The sequence below is a fragment of the Rhamphochromis longiceps genome, linkage group LG23 (genome assembly GCF_057381845.1).
Source record: "Rhamphochromis longiceps isolate RC_006_pf linkage group LG23, R_longiceps_female_GT1.1, whole genome shotgun sequence".
NCBI classification, from domain to species: Eukaryota; Metazoa; Chordata; class Actinopteri; order Cichliformes; family Cichlidae; genus Rhamphochromis; species Rhamphochromis longiceps.
Genome location: NC_140578.1, coordinates 23,189,332 through 23,213,388, shown reverse-complemented (window position 1 = coordinate 23,213,388; position 24,057 = coordinate 23,189,332). Strand labels below are relative to the sequence as shown.

Below are 24,057 nucleotides of genomic sequence, written 5' to 3'. Positions count from 1 at the left end.
TAGTTAAACATTATGTTTACAATTACCTTGAGTCAGAAAACAATTAATCCCCACCAAGCTGCTTAGAGCACATTTTACATGTTTTTTTTTTTAATCATTATTTAAGAGAAATATCTGCTCTGCTGTAACAGCAGCATATTTGTGTATATCACTATTTGTGTGGGTAACTCCGTATAACAACCACTGCTAATAATGAACTGATTGTTAGTTAAACTTGAGTAAATAGCTATTTTACTGTTGACATTTCAATAATAAATATGTCGTACTAATCAGTGGGCATGTTATACTTTAAATCTGTTTATGTCATTAAGTTGTGCAATATAAAATTCCATACTGTGAAAAAGTTTGCCCCCTCTCTGATTCCTCATTTTTTGCACATTTCTCACGCTTATGCTATAAATTTTAATATCAGAGAGGTTAACCAAGTAAATTCAAAGTGCACTTTTTAAATGATTGCATTTGTTAAGGGAAAAATACAATGACCCTGAGAGGTTAAACACACTGGAACTTAAAAAAAATGACAACAGTAAACCACAATAGAAGTAGAAAAAAACTCAGCAAAAGTCGAATAAAACACGAAGGAAGTAGAAAAATAGAAGAAAATATCACAAAACGTAATGGATGTGTTTTTGGGGACACAATAATGTGACGGACCAGCTACGGAAGTGACAGAAACCAAAAACAAGTGTAGGCTTACAGTGACACAGGCTTAGAAGAAGCAGAGGATTCATTGATGTTGTGAGGAATAAAAAGATGAACATAAAGTGTTTTAAACATATGATTAATATAATAGTGTCAGTACGTTTTCCATTAGCTGTTCATTGTTAGCTCGTCTGTCACGTTATTGTCTCCCCAAAAACACACCCATTGTGTTCTTGATTTTTTTAAAGTTTTTGCAGCATTTTTATATTATATATGCTTTTATTTTCTTATGTCGCAGTGTGTTTGACCTCTCAGAGCTACTGTAAAAAAAAAAAAGAAAGAAACCTGACCCTATTTAAAAAAGTTGTCAGTCATCTTGCTGAGCTATTTTCAAAGCAAGAACTGAAAATGACAGAAACCTCCATTTAAAAACCCCCAGACAAAGCTGAAAAACAGTGTAAACAATATCCATTTATTTAGATATTTAGGAAATATTCTGATATAGTGAAGCTTTATTATTTAATCTTTGCACAAAGAAGACATCATTCGACACAGACATGTTACATTTAAAGGGAGTGACAAACCCAGCGACCCTCAACAATAAATATGCCGATGCGTCTTTACACTCTAGGCTTGGCGTGATATGCATTTAGAAACATCAAATGAAGAATTTGCAGAGCTGCGTGGATTTAGACGACACAACGACAACCCCCTTTAAGAAATGCATCATTCCCTCTGCGTAACTTGAGTCTCTGCGTAACCAAAATGATTACATAATTTTTCACAAATCATGACACAGAAAAAAGAAAGACAAGCAGCCAACAATAAAACACTCACAGTGCACTGGTGTGAGTTATGGCACAAAGTTTTGTCTTCTGTGACCTGACAGCACACAGAGAGGTTTGAGTGTGGAGGCCACAGCAAGCAGCTGAGTGTCACGAACACGGCAGACAGAAAACAACCTGACGTTACTGCGGGACTGTTTCAGTGGATACTCCTGGAGGTATGAGGTTCTCAGTGGACTAAATAAACCGATGTATGCAGACGTCTCTGTTAAGGCATGAAATGAGAAACGAGGTAACGTCTATCTACTGCATCGTCACAGTTGCAATAAAGATAAGAGACATCCCGTCCCCACTGCTCTGAATAGAAGACATCACAGACACAAACAGAACAGCATGACGAACACCAGGACAAGTGTCTCTGTAAATATTATATGCCTTTTTCTTACATATATAACTGCTATGTAAAGATACAGTCTTTGGTCCCAAATAAAATATTGTGCACAACATACACTTTAGAGTTAGAGCTGAACTCAATGAGACAATGGTAGGACATTATGACTGCATGATGATGGCGATAGCACAACCGGTGTTGGTTTATTTATCTACCGGTGAAGCCGCAATCTACTGCCTTCTTCCTAAAACTAACAAACAGATAAAACACATTCAAATGTAGTGTCTCTACATTTAAAAGGGGAATTGGTTAGTTTTTTGCTGTGTTTCCACAGCCAGGCCCCAAAGATGAAGCCTGGGATGACAGAGGCTGTGGGAGGGTCTACCATACAAAGTTCCTGATTGGTCACCATGATTTTCTCTCCAGTTATGGTGCACACTGTGGTCCGTGCCATAGTCTCTCCTATTCCTGCAGCCGTTACAACCCTTGCAATCCCTCCCATCTCTGCAACCCTCACAATTCCTACAACCCCTAATATCCCTGCTACCAATTTCTGCAATCTGTTCCATTCCTCCAACTACTGCAACCCCAGTAATCTCTCACATCCATGTAACTCTGTCAATCTGTGCAACTGTGGATTTTTTCTCTCCTTTTAAACGTGAAAATACGAGGTGCATATACATGAACACAAAGGTCGCAACTACTTCATAAGCTGCTGTGAGACTGTGCTGTAATACAGGGAGCACGATTAGACGGCGCAACATCTTCTCACATGAAAAAGTCATGTGACCATGTTTACAGTTTAGCGTTAGCCTTTCAGATTGCATCCACGCTAAAACCACAAAAAGTCAAAATTGTGTTGAATTTGTTTCGGTTATCCTGTTGAGCGTCTCTGATTTATCCTAAACTTTTATTTTTTAGCAGAGTTGATGGAAAAGTTTTTATCCACATCAAGATGTTTACTTTACAAACATCATCACTTAACAAAGCACTGGACATGATGGAGTTTTAGCTGGAAACACGTGTATTCGACTTTATGAACATTTTGAAGTGCAAATGACAGAAAAAAACATCTCTTTCTAAAATATAAAATCTCATAGACTTCTGGATTACAACATGTCATACTCCACTTCTATGTGATTAAAATACATATGCTGTGTTATATATTTATTCCCTTTACTCCATTTCAAATAAAGGTGCTAAGATAAGTCACTCACTTTATCTTTAGAATGGCTCTTTATAACGTTTATACAAATCTGCACCACATCACATGTTATATCATCTCCTTTTTCAATATAGACATATTTTCTATTTTAAATAGTCATTACTGAGTTAAATAATCCTTTCTCTTATCTTAAATAGGTATTTGATATCGTTGCTGAAAAAACATTTCTGCTCTTGGTGAGGACCAGAGATGAGACCTTATGTCGATTGCTGCTGTAACATACATTCAGCCCTCAGTCTGAGGACAGAGAAGATAAGAGAGTGACTCTGATTTGTCATATTTCAGACAGAGGAAGGAGTTTTCTTCATTTAGGAGACGTAAAGTCAAAACAGTCCTGTCCTTTCAAACTGTTTAAGACTTTCAGTAAAACCAAAAACTTTACTTTTTGTGTTTTATAGAGCATCTGGATAGAAAAAACATCCATCCGTCACCTCTCTCACACGTGGGACTCATCCAGGTCCAGGTCGACGGGTGAGAGGGGGAGGGGAGAGCGGCGGGGCGACCGGCGGGGGGGAGGAGGGGACAGCAGCGGGGTGAGAAGCGGGTTCTCGGTGCCGTCGTCCTCGCTGAGGTGCAGCAGGGTGTCGCTGCGCGGCAGCAGGGCGGTTGTGTCCTCGTCCCCGGGGCTCTCTCTGATCCTAGAAGGCCCCGGGGGTGGTGGAGGAGGAGGAGCAGCAGCAAGATGAGTTGGTGGTAATGGAGGTGGCGGCGGTGGACCCGGAGCGGGTGCTGTGCTCAGCACTGGGAGTGGCGGTGGAAGAGGAGAGGAGGTGCGGGACAAAGGGAGAGGGGAGCAGGTTCTGGAGAGGGGGAGAGGGGAGCAGGTTCGGGATGGGGGTGTTGGAGTGGAAGGCCGGGAGATGGATGGGGGAGGGGAGAGGCTGCTGCGTAGCCCCCACTGCTCTCTCTTCTCCTTGCTGCTTAATGCTTGAGGGACCTGTGTGGGAATACACCTGCTCCTGTAGTTTAGCTTTTAAAGGGCTACTTCACACATAAATGACATAAAATTATATTTTTATCTCCTTAAAATTAGAGGAATAGCTGCAGATGGTCATCATTCTGGTTTGAAGGCCGTAAAGGCGTGCCACAGGGCTCAATACTAGGTCCACTCACTGGCCACTTTGTTAGGTACAGTTGTTCAACTACTTGCTAGCACAAATATCTAATCGATCAACCCTTTATATTTAGGCATGTACACATCGTGAAGACGACTTGCTGAAGTTGAAACTGAGCATCAGAATGAGGAAGAAAGGTGATTTAAATGACTTTGAATGTGGCATGTTGTTGCTGGTCTGAGCGTTTCAGAAACTGCTAAGATTTTTCGTAAACAACCATCTCTGGAGTTTTACAGGGGATGAGCTGAAAAACAGAAAATCATCTCAAACTGAGTTCTCTGTACTCAAACGGCCCCCATAGTCATCAGATCTCAATCCAGAGCACCACTGGGTTGAATCTATACCACAAAGAATTAAGTGGTTCTGAAGACAAAAGGCAGTCCGACCCAGTACTAGCAAAGTGTACCTAATCAAAAAGCTGGTGAATATAAATCAGTAGATACTGCTACAAAAAAAAAAATAGGATTTTTTTAGTGAACCAACTATGTAAGTACTTCAGTTGTATTGTTTATACCACAACATGACATGGTATAAAACATGGCGATGGTAAGAAGAAGATGAAATAAATGTAGGTAACACTTAGTACTATAGTTTTATTTATTTTATTTAATGTCCACAGCATTCTGCATTTCCTCCTTCAGCTGGTCCTACCTGTGCATTTGTAGGTCTGTGCAGGTCAGCCAAGATCATGGCTGAAGAGGTGGGGGGTACTTCCAGGGTTGGGGACTTTGATGGGGCAGGACTCGTCCCTCTGCCTTCGCCCGGTGGGTCCACAGTGCTGGGAGTTGGAGGCTTGCTTGCCCCCGTGGATGCCTGCTGGCCTTGATTCTCTGTAAAGGTGACTGACCTCTTTTGGTCTCCATGCGCTGTGGGCAGACATGCATGCGCACGTGGTCAAAACAGAGACGATAGCGCCAGCTAGCGACTCGCTAACACATTAGCACCACCAAAGAGAGTGGAGGCAGGGAGGGGATGGGAGAGGGGGAGGCAGGGGATTGGGGGGGTAATGCAAGACAGACATGCAGAGCGTCCTATTGGGTGAGGTTGCAGATAAAAGGGACGAGCCGTTGCAGGGTGGAGAGGAAGGGTTACGAGTTGTGTCTCACCTTCACAGTCCAATAAAGTTTCTTTATTTCGAAACAAAAGCATGAGACAGAACAGAGTGAGAAGAGTCAGTCTGGTGGCAGGTGGTACAGCAAACAGCATTGGAACAAACACAGAGGTCGTGAATGGGGAGGACGGGTCAGTTCAAGTCAGCACACTGACAATAAATAAAGTACTGTTACAGGTATAAGTGTTTGTAAGTCTGGATTTGGATTGTGTGCTTGATCTGAAGTGCAGGGTGAGTTTTGCTGTTACTTTTAAAGATAGTCACGCATCCTGTTTCAGAGTTTTAAAACACATGATGCGCTTTCATCATCCCTCATCTAAGAAAAGACAGATGAAAGCATGTGTGCTGTTACCCAGTGGTTTGTTCTTGGGCTGGATGCTCCTGCGTGTTGTAGAAAGCCTCGCTCCAGATCGACCGCGTGGTTCGGTTTTTGGAATGGACAGCAGGGGGCGTCGCATCTACGGGAAATTTAAGAAAATCCACAAGATGGTTAGCCTGCCCACTGTATTGTAGCGCCTATGTGTGATGTCTTCCTCGTCTTTTTAGTAAATAAAATGCTTTTTAAAAACAGGTTTATGTAACACCTGTAACGGGACACAACCCAAGAATGACTGAATTATTTAAAATAAATACATTTCCACATCTATTTAAAAAATAATAATAATGATTTATAATAATAAACATGAACATAATACAGAAGAAAGTTCTATATATTATTAAAATGACCACAACAGTGATTGTAACAATATAACAAACTTATTAGACGTCTGAAAAATATAAATATATAAAATGAAAAATATATTAAAATAATATAAATCTATATTGCTTCAAAGACTTTGTCTTTTTTATCCCCACATTGTTTAAGCATTTTTAGGGTGGCTTATTTTGATAACTTGATTGATAATCAACCCCGACTGTTTGCGCAGACGCCACTCCTCCCTGAGCCTGGTTCTGCTAGAAGTTTCTTCTTGTTAAAACAGAGTTTTTCCTTCCCACAGTTGAGCTCTTGCTCACAGGGGCTCGTATGATTGTTGGAGTTTTGTGTGTTTATTTGTATTATTGTATTGGTCCTTACCTTACAATATAAAGCACCTTGAGGCAACTGTTTTTGGGATTTGGCGCTATATAAATAAAACTGAACTGAAGTGAATTTCTTTTATTTTATGTGTGTGTCTAAAAATACTTTTAAATTCTATTTTCTTGTAATGTATTTGCTTAAATGTGAATTAAGATAGCACATACTCAATGCCATCAAGTTACATGGACACATGGGACACATGAAAAAAGGTGATGTCCACACCTGTCTGAGTCCTCGCTTTCTTCCTAACGGGGGCTGGATCAGGAGGTTCTGACCTGGTTCGCTCTGCACACTGGCCACCCTGATGCAGTCAGTCATAAAGAGACACACACACACACACACACACATTCACGTGCGCACATTCACGCAAAACACACAGAAATACGTCACCATAAAGGGACTGAAAAGCAAAGATTACCCAACCGTCGATAAACGCAACTTTGATCACAATAAGATGTCGCTGCTACTCTACCCATTCACTCACTACACAATACACACAGTGTGCTACAAGACACCCAATCACAGTACGGAAAAGAATAACAGTGCTGCCATGATTCAAACACTGAAAACACAACAGGGGAGTAGTAGGGCCTGGAGTGGCAATCCTGACAAAGCAACTTGTCTTGTTTTTTGTGCTACAAATGCCCCTGAAACACCTGAAATGTCCCCATCTAACCATGAAACAGTCATATGGCATATTTAAAGTTAGCTTCTAAACAAAAAACAACAACTAAAGTGTCCATTGTTTGTATTTTTTTGTGTTGCCACCCCAGTTCCCTCGTGCCCCTCCAGATTGGTATCCACAATAGGACGCCCAATTTGATCAGCGAAAAGCCTGATAGACACGTAAACAGTATGAAACACCATGGCACCGATGAGAGGCTGACTTTAGTGATGGCACATTAACTGTAAAGAACCACAGCTAACAGAGAAAGAACAGAGGCAGAGCTCCCTGGCCCCAGGGGCTCTGAGACCCTTTTTAACATTTTTTTTTTTTGTAAAAGGGGGAGGGGGCCTGGTTAGGATAGCACAGCGGATGAGCTGAGAAGATGAGGGTCAGTGTGGAGCTCAAGGGGAAGTGAGGGGGGTTAAGGGGATAGAGACAAGGCACATTAGACCCACACAGAAAGAGATAGAGACGGGTAAGTGGGAGGTGGGGGGGCGGAGGTGTGACTGGCCGAGGCGATTTGATTCGATGCGGATGAGTGATCAACAGTGAGGCGGCCGATAGAGGTGGCCGTCCTGAGGTGATGCCCCTCCCAGTGGCAGACAGATGCAAGAATGCACCAACGGGACACAGACAGAGAGAGGGCCACTGTACCTAGAGAGGTTACCCTCCTGCAGAAGACCCTGGGACTCATCTAGCACATTGGGTTCACTGTAAAAAGGGGGGCGAAGCGGGAAAATGGGAGTTTAGGGAGTGTAGTGAGATCCATCACCACCCTGAGCCCCTTCCTTAGCAGGGTTTATATAAGCCAGGGTGTTTCCTCTAACCAAAAGTAACCAAAGGCAGAGCAGACTTTTGATTTTTAACATTCTTACCATGAAACAGAGTCTTAACACTGCTTAATAAAAAACATGATAAATCAACAGAGATATACATAGATAAATATGACTGTGGTTGTGGAATATGACTGGTTGATTTCTCGTCCATCGGTCGGCTCTACATGTTACATAATAAACAGGAAAGAGTTGAACATTTCATGAAAGCTGCTCTGAAAACAGAAATAATCTCATTAGTTTAACCAGCAGGATAGAAGCACAGTGGTTCTCAAATATAGCTGTGAAGTTTAGACACTTTAGCTTTTTGTAGTCAAGAGTCAACGTATTTGAGAGTGAAGCTATCAGCTGATTTTTTTATTGGTTAGCAACCTGCATTCATAGATCGCAAGTGTAGAAACATATTAATAAAATCCTGGAACATGACATTACAAAGGAGATGTACGTCAGGCACTCAGGAGCCTTGATTGTGAAGCATAAACTCGCTGTAAGCCTCTGACGTCTATAACTGACGACATATGTTTCAGTTAGAAATTTGCACTGTAGCTACACTATGTGGTAAGCACAAGCCCCTCTAAAACTGCACCAAAACCTATGCAGGATTAGGACTTTTTCAGGGCCCCTGAAAAAAATTACTGGGGGGACAAATGTCAGAATTAATCTCCTGATTGACTGTTTTTGTAGAATTCTTTGATTGATCTAAGAAATCAAACTTCTGAGATTAATGTCAAAATTAATCTCATGACAAAGAGTTATATAAAAATGATTACTATCTTCTCAGAATACTGAAATTATTGTCAGGATTCAGACTTTTTCCACTCAGAGTTTTGAGATAAATGTCAGAATTAATCTCGTGACTAAGATTAATGTTCAAATTCTGACTTTTTTCTCTGAATTCTGAGAACAAAGTCAGAATTAATTTTTTTCTTCTCAGAATTCTGAGGGATAAAAAATCCAAAAGACACTCCCCATTTCTTATTAGTGGCCCTAATCCTCTTCTGCATTAACCTGATGTGTACCTCCCTAATGTAACTGCATGTGGCACCGATGTGGCCTGTAACTATTGTGATCAGCACAGCTGAATCCAGCTAATGTTTTGCCAAAGCTTTGTAATTAATAAATGAAAAAGGAACAATTCTTTTCTGAATATAAGGAATACTAATCATAGCATTAATATAAGGACTCACGAATGTCAGTTAACCCCTGGAGAGAGACTGGTGAAAACACTGGATGGTACAGGGGGGAATTTTGTGACCTAGTGACAGCCTGTAACCATTTGCTGGTCAAGGAAAACAGATAGTTCAGAACAACTGGTTTCCAGGTGACTGGTGCCTTAATGCAGGTTAAACAGAGCTGGTCACTGTAGGCCTTTTTACTCCTTTGTTTCCTGTTATAAAGCTGGCTGTTTGATCATGCAGGATCTGCAGTTAGCTCTATTTTTCAGCCCTTTTGTTTTCTCCCTTTCACTCGGTCTGACATCGCCTTTTAATGGCTAGTGAGATTATTTCTGCCTTCACACCATTTCATCTTTACTTTTCAAGTACAGGAAGAACAACTTGCATATTGCAGCTAACAACTAACTACTAAACCACCATTTTTTGTTTGTTTTTTAACCGATAAAGACTAAACAGATTGAATTAAAAAAAGATTTTCACTGAACTAGGTGTGACTGTTTTACATAAGTGCTTATCTGTGGCTCCCAGGTTCAGTGGGAAATGTTACCTGTGGCTGGGCAACATGGTGGTGCGGGGGGCCTCGGGCTGAGAGGCCGCCGAGCCAGTGGCGTGGCTGGAGAAACGGCGCTGTGACATCACCCTGGGCATGAAGGCTTCGTGCTCGCTCACCACGCTGGGAATGCTCATGGAGTCAACTGCAGCGAGAGGAACGTAGAGTGGTGAGTTCACTTTAAAGGAAGTGAACAGGAATGAGTGAGAATAGCTGGTGAAAACAAGGGAACAGTGTTTCTGACTCTCTTCATCGTCCTCGTCGGTACGGCTGAGCGTGTCCTGTGAGGGCTGCCGTGACGGTTGGCTGTCCTGCTCCCAAACTGTTCCAGTGCCTGTGTTGGATCGCGACATTGTGGCCAAACTGAGGCGGTAGGCTGACGTGGAGGTGCCCACCGTGCTGATGGATGTCTTGCCCTGATATGCTGTGGGGTGGGAAACGCCATACGTGACTGCAGAGTTGATAGCTTCTATTTGAAAACACTTACAGGACAAGTTCACCCTGTTTATCCGTCTATATTACTGATTCCTTTTACGTGGACATTTTTTTAAAAACATACTCATGTTCCATTAAGAAATTAAACATACAGACATACACAGCAATCATCTCCTGTCAGATTATATCAGGGTATTTGGACTGCAGTATGTTGTACGTCAGTATGTGTGTGACGAGAAGCCAAAAAACACTAGATGGATAAAATGGGATTTTTAGATGAACTGTTCCTTTAATTTTTTAGTATGTAGCTCCTGACCCGAGCCGCTGTGCACAGCCTCTTTGAGGATCTTGAGCTCATTGTTGAACTCTGCAAACAGTGAGCTCTTGCAGAGAGGTCGTGGGATGAAGCGCCGCTCCAGCTGATCAGCGATGTGGTGGCGCGCTGTGATCTCTTCCTGGGAATCGGCCGGCTGGGTCAGCAACTGGAAAAGTAAGATGGAGGAAAAGTGAGGAAGATGACAGCAAACTTTTCAGGAGTGCTGAAGGAGCAGGAGGCTCCTGAAGTCCCCTACCTTGCACTGTATAAAGGGTCTGAGCAGGACAAAAATAGGGATCCGGGTTCGGACGATAAAGTCGATGAAGTCCCAGAAGGCCAAGCCGCCCACCTTCCTCAGAGCCATCTCCTTCACCTGCAGGCTCAGCCGATACCACTGGTTCCCCAGCGAGCGCTCGAAGCAAACCAGCACCACCTTCAGAGCTGTGGAGGAAGGAGGATGAGAAGAGGAAGACAAAGCAAAGCTATAAAATGTTCTCCCCTCTTCTATTGTACCTAAATAAGCAGCCTGGCTCGTGGACTCTGCTAATCCCTCCCTACGCAGATCTTTCCCAGGGTCACCCGGCGTGGAGCAGTGAGCCGGAGAGGCGTCAAGCATAAAGTTCTTGGTGCGGGATGTGGAGATGATACGAGGGGGAAGCAGGATGTTGATGACTGTCTGTAGGAGCAGGAAGACCTCCGGCTGCTCCAGGTGGGGGCTGTCTGCATCGAGAAAACAAAACAAAAGCAGGAAATACAAAAAACCCTGAGCAAGATGCTGATTGGCATTTTAAGTCTCCTCCTCCAATCGCACCAATAAATCACCTTTGCTCCCGGAGCCTACAGTTAACACGAAGGGAATGAGCAGGTTGAGCAGCATCCCCTCCCGCCTTTCCTGATTGGTGAAAGGTGAGATCACGTGACTGAGGGGGAAGTCTTCCTTCAAGGCCTGTGGAGAAGCGCGAGGGAATTAGCATTAGCACGCGGAGCAGCTGCTTTATGAGTGGGTGTTTGATAGGGTCATCTCGCCATACCTGAATCTGCAGAGCAACCAATCGGACCACGGCGGTGCTAAAGGGCAGAGGCGGAGACAGGTAAGGGCTGAGGTGGAGGAGTGGCAGCCCGTCCGCCACACTGGAGGGGCCGACCACACCCATCACCTGACAACAGACCAGACAAACCACCCCACCAAAAAACTTAAGAAAATGCTAAAAAAAAAAAAGAAAAACAACTTTGCTTTTCAACATCTTTGCAGTCCCATACCAGGTTGACGCAGACGTTGATAAGCGAGCGCAGGTGAGGCAGGAACGAGATGATCGGCTGTCGCTGCAAGGTCAGGCAGATCCCCTCGATCAGGCTACTGGCCGCCTCCCACTCCACCTGTCTCCTGGAGAACAAACAAGTACACACCACCACCCCCCGAAACCACATACAAGCACATTGTCATGAGTTTAAAAAAAAAAAAGAGCTCACAGGGAAAAACAATTCTGCCCCTGAAGGGAGTTTGTTTGTTTGTAACCAATCTAGTGTCGACAGTTTTCAAGATATCACCTTCAAAGTTGGTAAAATGGTAGATATGGTACAACCTATATTAACCCTCTCAGGCTCAAATTAAGTTTCTGTTGCTAATGCACAAAAGAATACCTGCAGTGGTACTTCTGAGTAAAAAAACTCATAAAATATGTATGTGGGGTAATCTGCAACGCCTGCCTTGAGAGGGTTAACAACTATTTTTTATGGCCCGTCTTCAAACTTCACATCAACATACTAAGCCTTGGGGGACATTAGCACCCAAGGTCAAAGTTGACCTTGAAAAGAAACTTCAAGAAACCACATCAAGGAACATTTCAGATGAAAGTGCATGGAGAGAGCTGCACAACACACTCAATATTTTTTCATTATGATGCCCTACGATGGATGAATACATGAATACATATTCAAATCTCAAACTTTTAGAGCTCATAGAAGTCAAAGATTGCATCAAAGACAACAAATGTCGCAAAGCTCACAAACATAGCCAACTAAACACTGCAGCAACAGATCCGCCTCAGAGCAGTGTTACCTCTCAGCTAGCTGCCTCCAGTCTACAGTCAGGGAAGCTTTTCTGTACTCTTTATTACCAACATTTATGCATTTATGTATATATGCAAATGGCCCTCTGTGATAGTTTTACTCCAACTTTCTACAGTTTTTTGCAGGATTGGACCACTGGAAAGGTGAGGATAATGAAAAGTTATGTGAAACGTGTGTTTGGTTTTTTTACTTTAGAGCAGTATTACCGCAATACTCAACATACTGCAAAACTTTAAAAACTACAATAGTATTGTATTGTGGGCTGTCTGGAGATTCCCACCTCTAGTAAATACCTGACCATATGAATAAGGACTTTCAGGAGACAAGTTCACTGAAGTCCCTGAAATATTTGGATGTGTGCGATCTGACGGCAGCAGATGTGAAGGCCTGATGTTTTGTCTATAGCTTCTCAAGTATGTATGAAATTTATTTTATGAAATTTCTTGAAAATAGAGATTATAACTGTGATTATTTGTATCATTACACTGGTAATTCTAATACCAGCAGGTTTCTTGGTCATTACTGCATCAGAATTGTGGAAAAATCTTAGCAAACAAAAGTTTAAATTAAAGCATTAAAAACTTTTTAAGATGCATCAAAATTTTAAAATATGCATATAAAGAAAAAAGATTTTTGCATTGCATCACATCTATAAGGGTGATGAAGAATTCGTTCTTCATTGTGAGCTAAATAAAGACTAAAAAGACAACATAACACCTATATGTTGCTTTCCATGGCCAAAGACTGGACACTCCAGGCATAGAGGAACGCTGCCACTGATCCAATGTTAGAACAAACATCGTCACACACTTTTATGCCATTACGCATTTAAACTCACAGACAGGAAAACACAGTCCACAGAAGCACTTACGGTACAGCACCCACGAAGGCAGCGCTACAGAGGACAGTGCCAAGAAGCCGTCTATTCACTGTACACACCACGGCAGCGGCACAGCACGATACACTCACAGGGAGACGGAGAAAGAAGAGGGATTGTGTTCAACAGACCTGCTGCATAAAGCCTGAGGGCGAGCGCACCTGAGCGTGGGCATCTTGTGGATCTTGTTGAACATGCGGTCCAGCCTCTTGAGGATGAGGATGAGGGCAGGCCGGACGGCCTCGGACGACCAGTCGGTGATGGGCAGCATCTCCATGATGTAACGCCGCAGCCCTCGGCTCTCCATGGTCAGGGTGTCGTAGGGCGCCAGCTTCAGCAGGGCGTGGGCGATCTCTGCCAGCCTGGGGGCAGTAACATTCATTCAGTTCAACTTACAAGTGCTTTTTAGGATACAGCTTTAATTAACTAAGGAATGTGAAGAAACAACTTTACTGACTTTATTCCCAAAATGTGTGTATTGTGTCAACGAGATATCAACCGAAGTTGAATTAGGGCCGATCTGCAATAGTGTATAACACTATGCATAAATGCATAGTACGTGTAAATATTAATTAATATCTTAAGAACAAACAATTGCCACAACAGCAAGAAGGAAAACAAGTTTGAAGTGCCTTAAGTTTCAAAATAAGAGCAAGTTAATTGTCCACTAGTCAATCGACTATAGATACCTACAGAAGAGGATTAGGGCCACTGGAAAAAAAAAGTGGGCATATCTTTTTTTCTTCTTTTCAGGAATTCTGAGAAAAAACTCTGAGTTCTGAGATTAAAGTTAGAATTCTGAGAAAAAAAATCAGACTTTTTTCTCAGAATGCTGTATTTTTTTTTCCTCAGGATTCTGACTTTAACCTCAGAAATCTGACTTTTTTCTCAGAATTCTGACTTTAATCTCACTTTAATTCTGACTTTAACCTCGGAATTCTGACTTTAACCTCAGAATTCTGACTTTAACCTCAGAATTCTGACTTTAACCTCAGAATTCTGATGTTAACCTCAGAATTCTGACTTTAATCTCACTTTAATTCTGACTTTAACCTCAGAATTCTGACTTTAATCTCACTTTAATTCTGACTTTAATCTCACTTTAATTCTGACTTTAATCTCACTTTAATTCTGACTTTAACCTCGGAATTCTGACTTTAATCTCACTTTAATTCTGACTTTAACCTCAGAAATCTGACTTTTTTCCCTCAGAATTCTGACTTTTCTCAGGATTCTGACTTTTCTCAGAATTCTGACTTTTCTCAGAATTCTGACTTTTCTCAGAATTCTGACTTTAACCTCGGAATTCTGACTTTAACCTCGGAATTCTGACTTTAACCTCGGAATTCTGACTTTAACCTCGGAATTCTGATTTTAATCTCACTTTAATTCTGACTTTAACCTCGGAATTCTGACTTTAACCTCAGATTTCTGACTTTTCTCAGAATTGTGACTTTAATCTCACTTTAATTCTGACTTTAACCTCGGAATTCTGACTTTTTTTCTCAGAATTCTGACTTTTCTCAGAATTCTGACTTTTCTCAGAATTCTGACTTTTCTCAGAATTCTGACTTTAATCTCACTTTAATTCTGACTTTAACCTCGGAATTCTGACTTTAACCTCGGAATTCTGACTTTAACCTCACTTTAATTCTGACTTTAACCTCGGAATTCTGACTTTAACCTCGGAATTCTGACTTTAACCTCACTTTAATTCTGACGTTAACCTCGGAATTCTGACTTTAACCTCAGAATTCTGACTTTAACCTCGGAATTCTGACTTTTTTCTCAGAATTCTGACTTTAACCTCAGAATTCTGACTTTAATCTCACTTTAATTCTTACGTTAACCTCGGAATTCTGACTTTAACCTCAGAATTCTGACTTTAACCTCAGAATTCTGACTTTAACCTCAGAATTCTGACTTTAACCTCAGAATTCTGGCTTTAATCTCACTTTAACTCTGACTTTAACCTCAGAATTCTGACTTTAACCTCAGAATTCTGACTTTAACCTCAGAAATCTGACTTTTTTCCCTCAGAATTCTGACTTTTCTCAGGATTCTGACTTTTCTCAGAATTCTGACTTTTCTCAGAATTCTGACTTTTCTCAGAATTCTGACTTTAACCTCGGAATTCTGACTTTAACCTCGGAATTCTGACTTTAACCTCGGAATTCTGACTTTAACCTCGGAATTCTGATTTTAATCTCACTTTAATTCTGACTTTAACCTCGGAATTCTGACTTTAACCTCAGATTTCTGACTTTTCTCAGAATTGTGACTTTAATCTCACTTTAATTCTGACTTTAACCTCGGAATTCTGACTTTTTTTCTCAGAATTCTGACTTTTCTCAGAATTCTGACTTTTCTCAGAATTCTGACTTTAATCTCACTTTAATTCTGACTTTAACCTCGGAATTCTGACTTTAACCTCGGAATTCTGACTTTAACCTCACTTTAATTCTGACTTTAACCTCGGAATTCTGACTTTAACCTCGGAATTCTGACTTTAACCTCACTTTAATTCTGACGTTAACCTCGGAATTCTGACTTTAACCTCAGAATTCTGACTTTAACCTCGGAATTCTGACTTTTTTCTCAGAATTCTGACTTTAACCTCAGAATTCTGACTTTAATCTCACTTTAATTCTTACGTTAACCTCGGAATTCTGACTTTAACCTCAGAATTCTGACTTTAACCTCAGAATTCTGACTTTAACCTCAGAATTCTGACTTTAACCTCAGAATTCTGGCTTTAATCTCACTTTAACTCTGACTTTAACCTCAGAATTCTGACTTTAACCTCAGAATTCTGACTTTAATCTCACTTTAATTCTGACTTTAACCTCGGAATTCTGACTTTAACCTCAGAAATCTGACTTTAATCTCACTTTAATTCTGACTTTAACCTCAGAATTCTGACTTTAATCTCACTTTAATTCTGACTTTAACCTCGGAATTCTGACTTTAATCTCACTTTAATTCTGACTTTAACCTCGGAATTCTGACTTTTTTCTCAGAATTCTGACTTTAACCTCAGAATTCTGACTTTAACCTCAGAATTCTGACTTTAATCTCACTTTAATTCTGACTTTAATCTCACTTTAATTCTGACTTTAATCTCACTTTAATTCTGACTTTAACCTCGGAATTCTGACTTTAATCCCACTTTAATTCTGACTTTAACCTCGGAATTCTGACTTTAATCCCACTTTAATTCTGACTTTTCCCTCAGAATTCTGACTTTAACCTCGGAATTCTGACTTTAATCCCACTTTAATTCTGACTTTTTTCTCAGAATTCTGACTTTAACCTCAGAATTCTGACTTTAACCTCAGAATTCTGACTTTAACCTCAGAATTCTGACTTTAACCTCAGAATTCTGACTTTAATCTCACTTTAATTCTGACTTTAACCTCGGAATTCTGGCTTTAATCTCACTTTAATTCTGACTTTAACCTCAGAAATCTGACTTTAATCTCACTTTAATTCTGACTTTAACCTCACTTTAATTCTGACTTTAACCTCACTTTAATTCTGACTTTAACCTCAGAATTCTGACTTTAACCTCACTTTAATTCTGACTTTAACCTCACTTTAATTCTGACTTTAACCTCAGAAATCTGACTTTTTTCTCAGAATTCTGACTTTTTTCTCAGAATTCTGACTTTTTTCTCAGAATTCTGACTTTAACCTCGGAATTCTGACTTTAACCTCAGAATTCTGGCTTTAATCTCACTTTAACTCTGACTTTAACCTCAGAATTCTGACTTTAACCTCAGAATTCTGACTTTAACCTCAGAATTCTGACTTTAATCTCACTTTAATTCTGACTTTAACCTCGGAATTCTGGCTTTAATCTCACTTTAATTCTGACTTTAACCTCAGAAATCTGACTTTAATCTCACTTTAATTCTGACTTTAACCTCACTTTAATTCTGACTTTAACCTCACTTTAATTCTGACTTTAACCTCACTTTAATTCTGACTTTAACCTCAGAAATCTGACTTTAATCTCACTTTAATTCTGACTTTAACCTCACTTTAATTCTGACTTTAACCTCACTTTAATTCTGACTTTAACCTCACTTTAATTCTGACTTTAACCTCGGAATTCTGACTTTAACCTCGGAATTCTGACTTTAATCTCACTTTAATTCTGACTTTAACCTCACTTTAATTCTGACTTTAACCTCACTTTAATTCTGACTTTAACCTCACTTTAATTCTGACTTTAACCTCAGAAATCTGACTTTAATCTCACTTTAATTCTGACTTTAACCTCACTTTAATTCTGACTTTAACCTCACTTTAATTCTGACTTTAACCTCACTTTAATTCTGACTTTAACCTCGGAATTCTGACTTTAACCTCGGAATTCTGACTTTAACCTCGGAATTCTGATTTTAATCTCACTTTAATTCTGACTTTAACCTCGGAATTCTGACTTTAACCTCAGATTTCTGACTTTTCTCAGAATTGTGACTTTAATCTCACTTTAATTCTGACTTTAACCTCGGAATTCTGACTTTTTTTCTCAGAATTCTGACTTTTCTCAGAATTCTGACTTTTCTCAGAATTCTGACTTTTCTCAGAATTCTGACTTTAATCTCACTTTAATTCTGACTTTAACCTCGGAATTCTGACTTTAACCTCGGAATTCTGACTTTAACCTCACTTTAATTCTGACTTTAACCTCGGAATTCTGACTTTAACCTCGGAATTCTGACTTTAACCTCACTTTAATTCTGACGTTAACCTCGGAATTCTGACTTTAACCTCAGAATTCTGACTTTAACCTCGGAATTCTGACTTTTTTCTCAGAATTCTGACTTTAACCTCAGAATTCTGACTTTAATCTCACTTTAATTCTTACGTTAACCTCGGAATTCTGACTTTAACCTCAGAATTCTGACTTTAACCTCAGAATTCTGACTTTAACCTCAGAATTCTGACTTTAACCTCAGAATTCTGGCTTTAATCTCACTTTAACTCTGACTTTAACCTCAGAATTCTGACTTTAACCTCAGAATTCTGACTTTAACCTCAGAATTCTGACTTTAATCTCACTTTAATTCTGACTTTAACCTCGGAATTCTGACTTTTTTCTCAGAATTCTGACTTTAACCTCAGAAATCTGACTTTAATCTCACTTTAATTCTGACTTTAACCTCAGAATTCTGACTTTAATCTCACTTTAATTCTGACTTTAACCTCGGAATTCTGACTTTAATCTCACTTTAATTCTGACTTTAACCTCGGAATTCTGACTTTTTTCTCAGAATTCTGACTTTAACCTCAGAATTCTGACTTTAACCTCAGAATTCTGACTTTAATCTCACTTTAATTCTGACTTTAATCTCACTTTAATTCTGACTTTAATCTCACTTTAATTCTGACTTTAACCTCGGAATTCTGACTTTAATCCCACTTTAATTCTGACTTTTCCCTCAGAATTCTGACTTTAACCTCAGAATTCTGACTTTAACCTCAGAATTCTGACTTTAATCTCACTTTAATTCTGACTTTAACCTCGGAATTCTGACTTTAACCTCGGAATTCTGACTTTAACCTCACTTTAATTCTGACTTTAACCTCGGAATTCTGACTTTAACCTCGGAATTCTGACTTTAACCTCACTTTAATTCTGACGTTAACCTCGGAATTCTGACTTTAACCTCAGAATTCTGACTTTAACCTCGGAATTCTGACTTTTTTCTCAGAATTCTGACTTTAACCTCAGAATTCTGACTTTAATCTCACTTTAATTCTTACGTTAACCTCGGAATTCTGACTTTAACCTCAGAATTCTGACTTTAACCTCAGAATTCTGACTTTAACCTCAGAATTCTGACTTTAACCTCAGAATTCTGGCTTTAATCTCACTTTAACTCTGACTTTAACCTCAGAATTCTGACTTTAACCTCAGAATTCTGACTTTAACCTCAGAATTCTGACTTTAATCTCACTTTAATTCTGACTTTAACCTCGGAATTCTGACTTTAACCTCAGAAATCTGACTTTAATCTCACTTTAATTCTGACTTTAACCTCAGAATTCTGACTTTAATCTCACTTTAATTCTGACTTTAACCTCGGAATTCTGACTTTAATCTCACTTTAATTCTGACTTTAACCTCGGAATTCTGACTTTTTTCTCAGAATTCTGACTTTAACCTCAGAATTCTGACTTTAACCTCAGAATTCTGACTTTAATCTCACTTTAATTCTGACTTTAATCTCACTTTAATTCTGACTTTAATCTCACTTTAATTCTGACTTTAACCTCGGAATTCTGACTTTAATCCCACTTTAATTCTGACTTTTCCCTCAGAATTCTGACTTTAACCTCGGAATTCTGACTTTAATCCCACTTTAATTCTGACTTTTTTCTCAGAATTCTGACTTTAACCTCAGAATTCTGACTTTAACCTCAGAATTCTGACTTTAACCTCAGAATTCTGACTTTAACCTCAGAATTCTGACTTTAATCTCACTTTAATTCTGACTTTAACCTCGGAATTCTGGCTTTAATCTCACTTTAATTCTGACTTTAACCTCAGAAATCTGACTTTAATCTCACTTTAATTCTGACTTTAACCTCACTTTAATTCTGACTTTAACCTCACTTTAATTCTGACTTTAACCTCAGAATTCTGACTTTAACCTCACTTTAATTCTGACTTTAACCTCACTTTAATTCTGACTTTAACCTCAGAAATCTGACTTTTTTCTCAGAATTCTGACTTTTTTCTCAGAATTCTGACTTTTTTCTCAGAATTCTGACTTTTTTCTCAGAATTCTGACTTTAACCTCAGAATTCTGGCTTTAATCTCACTTTAACTCTGACTTTAACCTCAGAATTCTGACTTTAACCTCAGAATTCTGACTTTAACCTCAGAATTCTGACTTTAACCTCAGAATTCTGACTTTAATCTCACTTTAATTCTGACTTTAACCTCGGAATTCTGGCTTTAATCTCACTTTAATTCTGACTTTAACCTCAGAAATCTGACTTTAATCTCACTTTAATTCTGACTTTAACCTCACTTTAATTCTGACTTTAACCTCACTTTAATTCTGACTTTAACCTCACTTTAATTCTGACTTTAACCTCAGAAATCTGACTTTAATCTCACTTTAATTCTGACTTTAACCTCACTTTAATTCTGACTTTAACCTCACTTTAATTCTGACTTTAACCTCACTTTAATTCTGACTTTAACCTCGGAATTCTGACTTTAACCTCGGAATTCTGACTTTAATCTCACTTTAATTCTGACTTTAACCTCACTTTAATTCTGACTTTAACCTCACTTTAATTCTGACTTTAACCTCACTTTAATTCTGACTTTAACCTCAGAAATCTGACTTTAATCTCACTTTAATTCTGACTTTAACCTCACTTTAATTCTGACTTTAACCTCACTTTAATTCTGACTTTAACCTCGGAATTCTGACTTTAACCTCGGAATTCTGACTTTAACCTCGGAATTCTGATTTTAATCTCACTTTAATTCTGACTTTAACCTCGGAATTCTGACTTTAACCTCAGATTTCTGACTTTTCTCAGAATTGTGACTTTAATCTCACTTTAATTCTGACTTTAACCTCGGAATTCTGACTTTTTTTCTCAGAATTCTGACTTTTCTCAGAATTCTGACTTTTCTCAGAATTCTGACTTTTCTCAGAATTCTGACTTTAATCTCACTTTAATTCTGACTTTAACCTCGGAATTCTGACTTTAACCTCGGAATTCTGACTTTAACCTCACTTTAATTCTGACTTTAACCTCGGAATTCTGACTTTAACCTCGGAATTCTGACTTTAACCTCACTTTAATTCTGACGTTAACCTCGGAATTCTGACTTTAACCTCAGAATTCTGACTTTAACCTCGGAATTCTGACTTTTTTCTCAGAATTCTGACTTTAACCTCAGAATTCTGACTTTAATCTCACTTTAATTCTTACGTTAACCTCGGAATTCTGACTTTAACCTCAGAATTCTGACTTTAACCTCAGAATTCTGACTTTAACCTCAGAATTCTGACTTTAACCTCAGAATTCTGGCTTTAATCTCACTTTAACTCTGACTTTAACCTCAGAATTCTGACTTTAACCTCAGAATTCTGACTTTAACCTCAGAATTCTGACTTTAATCTCACTTTAATTCTGACTTTAACCTCGGAATTCTGACTTTTTTCTCAGAATTCTGACTTTAACCTCAGAAATCTGACTTTAATCTCACTTTAATTCTGACTTTAACCTCAGAATTCTGACTTTAATCTCACTTTAATTCTGACTTTAACCTCGGAATTCTGACTTTAATCTCACTTTAATTCTGACTTTAACCTCGGAATTCTGACTTTTTTCTCAGAATTCTGACTTTAACCTCAGAATTCTGACTTTAACCTCAGAATTCTGACTTTAATCTCACTTTAATTCTGACTTTAATCTCACTTTAATTCTGACTTTAATCTCACTTTAATTCTGACTTTAACCTCGGAATTCTGACTTTAATCCCACTTTAATTCTGACTTTTCCCTCAGAATTCTGACTTTAACCTCAGAATTCTGACTTTAACCTCAGAATTCTGACTTTAACCTCAGAATTCTGACTTTAACCTCAGAATTCTGACTTTAATCTCACTTTAATTCTGACTTTAACCTCGGAATTCTGGCTTTAATCTCACTTTAATTCTGACTTTAACCTCAGAAATCTGACTTTAATCTCACTTTAATTCTGACTTTAACCTCACTTTAATTCTGACTTTAACCTCACTTTAATTCTGACTTTAACCTCAGAATTCTGACTTTAACCTCACTTTAATTCTGACTTTAACCTCACTTTAATTCTGACTTTAACCTCAGAAATCTGACTTTTTTCTCAGAATTCTGACTTTTTTCTCAGAATTCTGACTTTTTTCTCAGAATTCTGACTTTTTTCTCAGAATTCTGACTTTAACCTCAGAATTCTGACTTTAACCTCAGAATTCTGGCTTTAATCTCACTTTAACTCTGACTTTAACCTCAGAATTCTGACTTTAACCTCAGAATTCTGACTTTAACCTCAGAATTCTGACTTTAACCTCAGAATTCTGACTTTAATCTCACTTTAATTCTGACTTTAACCTCGGAATTCTGGCTTTAATCTCACTTTAATTCTGACTTTAACCTCAGAAATCTGACTTTAATCTCACTTTAATTCTGACTTTAACCTCACTTTAATTCTGACTTTAACCTCACTTTAATTCTGACTTTAACCTCACTTTAATTCTGACTTTAACCTCAGAAATCTGACTTTAACCTCGGAATTCTGACTTTAACCTCGGAATTCTGACTTTAACCTCACTTTAATTCTGACGTTAACCTCGGAATTCTGACTTTAACCTCAGAATTCTGACTTTAACCTCAGAATTCTGACTTTAACCTCCGAATTCTGACTTTAACCTCACTTTAATTCTGACTTTAACCTCAGAAATCTGACTTTAATCTCACTTTAATTCTGACTTTAACCTCACTTTAATTCTGACTTTAACCTCAGAATTCTGACTTTAACCTCAGAATTCTGACTTTTTTCTCAGAATTCTGACTTTTCTCAGAATTCTGACTTTTCTCAGAATTCTGACTTTTCTCAGAATTCTGACTTTTCTCAGAATTCTGGCTTTTCTCAGAATTCTGGCTTTTCTCAGAATTCTGGCTTTTCTCAGAATTCTGGCTTTTCTCAGAATTCTGGCTTTTCTCAGAATTCTGATTTTAACCTCAGAAATCTGACTTCAATCTCACTTTAATTCTGACTTTAACCTCGGAATTCTGACTTTAATCTCACTTTAACTCTGACTTTAACCTCGGAATTCTGACTTTAACCTCAGAATTCTGACTTTAATCTCACTTTAATTCTGACTTTAACCTCGGAATTCTGACTTTTACCTCAGAAATCTGACTTTTTCCCCTCAGAATTCTGACTTTTCTCAGAATTCTGCCTTTAACCTCAGAATTCTGACTTTTTCATCAGAATAATTTTTCCTCAGAATTCTTACTTTAATCTCAGAATAAGACTCATAAGAAATGCTAAAAGCATTTTGTAATTTAAACACAACAAAGTAAAGCCTGTGTGTTATCCATCAAGTGCTGGATGTGTGAAAGAATGTAGGTGGTGAGAATTAATGAGTCATAACTTTCTGACTAAATCTGCTGATGCCCAGCAAATACTTCAAGTTACAGTTAGTAATTTTTATGTTATTTCACCAAAAAGCATTCTGTACTCCTAAATATATCTAAAATAGTTTGTAATTACATCTTCCAGCGAGCTGAAGCAGTCTCATATCAATAATGTAATAAAAGCATGAAGCAACGAGACAATAATGTCACAGTCATCTGAATAAAATCTCATCTTCTTTCTCCTCACCTCAAGCTGAAACCCTAACCCCTAACCCTTAGGCTGAAAATCCCATGTTCCCTCTGACAAATAGTTTGATTACATTCTCACACTGAATGAGAGTTTATCTAATACATTTCAACCAACAGTGTTAGATACACGTCAAAGAAAGTTTCACTGATAGAGGATAACAGTTTAGCATATCCTTAACAAGTCACCTCAGTACTGCTGGTCAGAAGTGAGCTTCACTGACTCATCGACTCATTTTGGACTCCCTTCACAAAGTTTTACAGCCTCCTTCAGAGTAAATGAAGCTGGATGCTTCTCAGTCTGCATTGACAGCTGAGGTAAACAGTGGAGTGACAGGGAAAAATTCCAGGGTGGATTTGAATTTGATCCAAACATTAGTG

General features: G+C 38.9%; 1 protein-coding gene across 1 annotated transcript in view; it reads right to left on the bottom strand.

The window, feature by feature from the left end:
• Positions 1 to 1,165: 1,165 nt before the first annotated feature.
• unc80 (unc-80 homolog (C. elegans)) overlaps positions 1,166 to 24,057 on the bottom strand; it is a 78,708-nt gene continuing 55,816 nt past the window's right edge. The window contains exons 53-67 of the mRNA XM_085398814.1: positions 13,432 to 13,632; positions 11,584 to 11,707; positions 11,355 to 11,480; positions 11,146 to 11,269; positions 10,837 to 11,043; positions 10,580 to 10,764; positions 10,324 to 10,489; positions 9,817 to 9,996; positions 9,570 to 9,717; positions 7,669 to 7,725; positions 6,570 to 6,648; positions 5,622 to 5,727; positions 5,265 to 5,285; positions 4,810 to 5,024; positions 1,166 to 3,980 (exon numbers count right to left, since the gene is read on the bottom strand). Coding sequence (XP_085254940.1) covers positions 3,480 to 3,980; positions 4,810 to 5,024; positions 5,265 to 5,285; positions 5,622 to 5,727; positions 6,570 to 6,648; positions 7,669 to 7,725; positions 9,570 to 9,717; positions 9,817 to 9,996; positions 10,324 to 10,489; positions 10,580 to 10,764; positions 10,837 to 11,043; positions 11,146 to 11,269; positions 11,355 to 11,480; positions 11,584 to 11,707; positions 13,432 to 13,632 — 2,440 coding nt within the window. The 3' untranslated portion in view covers positions 1,166 to 3,479. The remainder of the gene's footprint in view (positions 3,981 to 4,809; positions 5,025 to 5,264; positions 5,286 to 5,621; positions 5,728 to 6,569; positions 6,649 to 7,668; positions 7,726 to 9,569; positions 9,718 to 9,816; positions 9,997 to 10,323; positions 10,490 to 10,579; positions 10,765 to 10,836; positions 11,044 to 11,145; positions 11,270 to 11,354; positions 11,481 to 11,583; positions 11,708 to 13,431; positions 13,633 to 24,057) is intronic.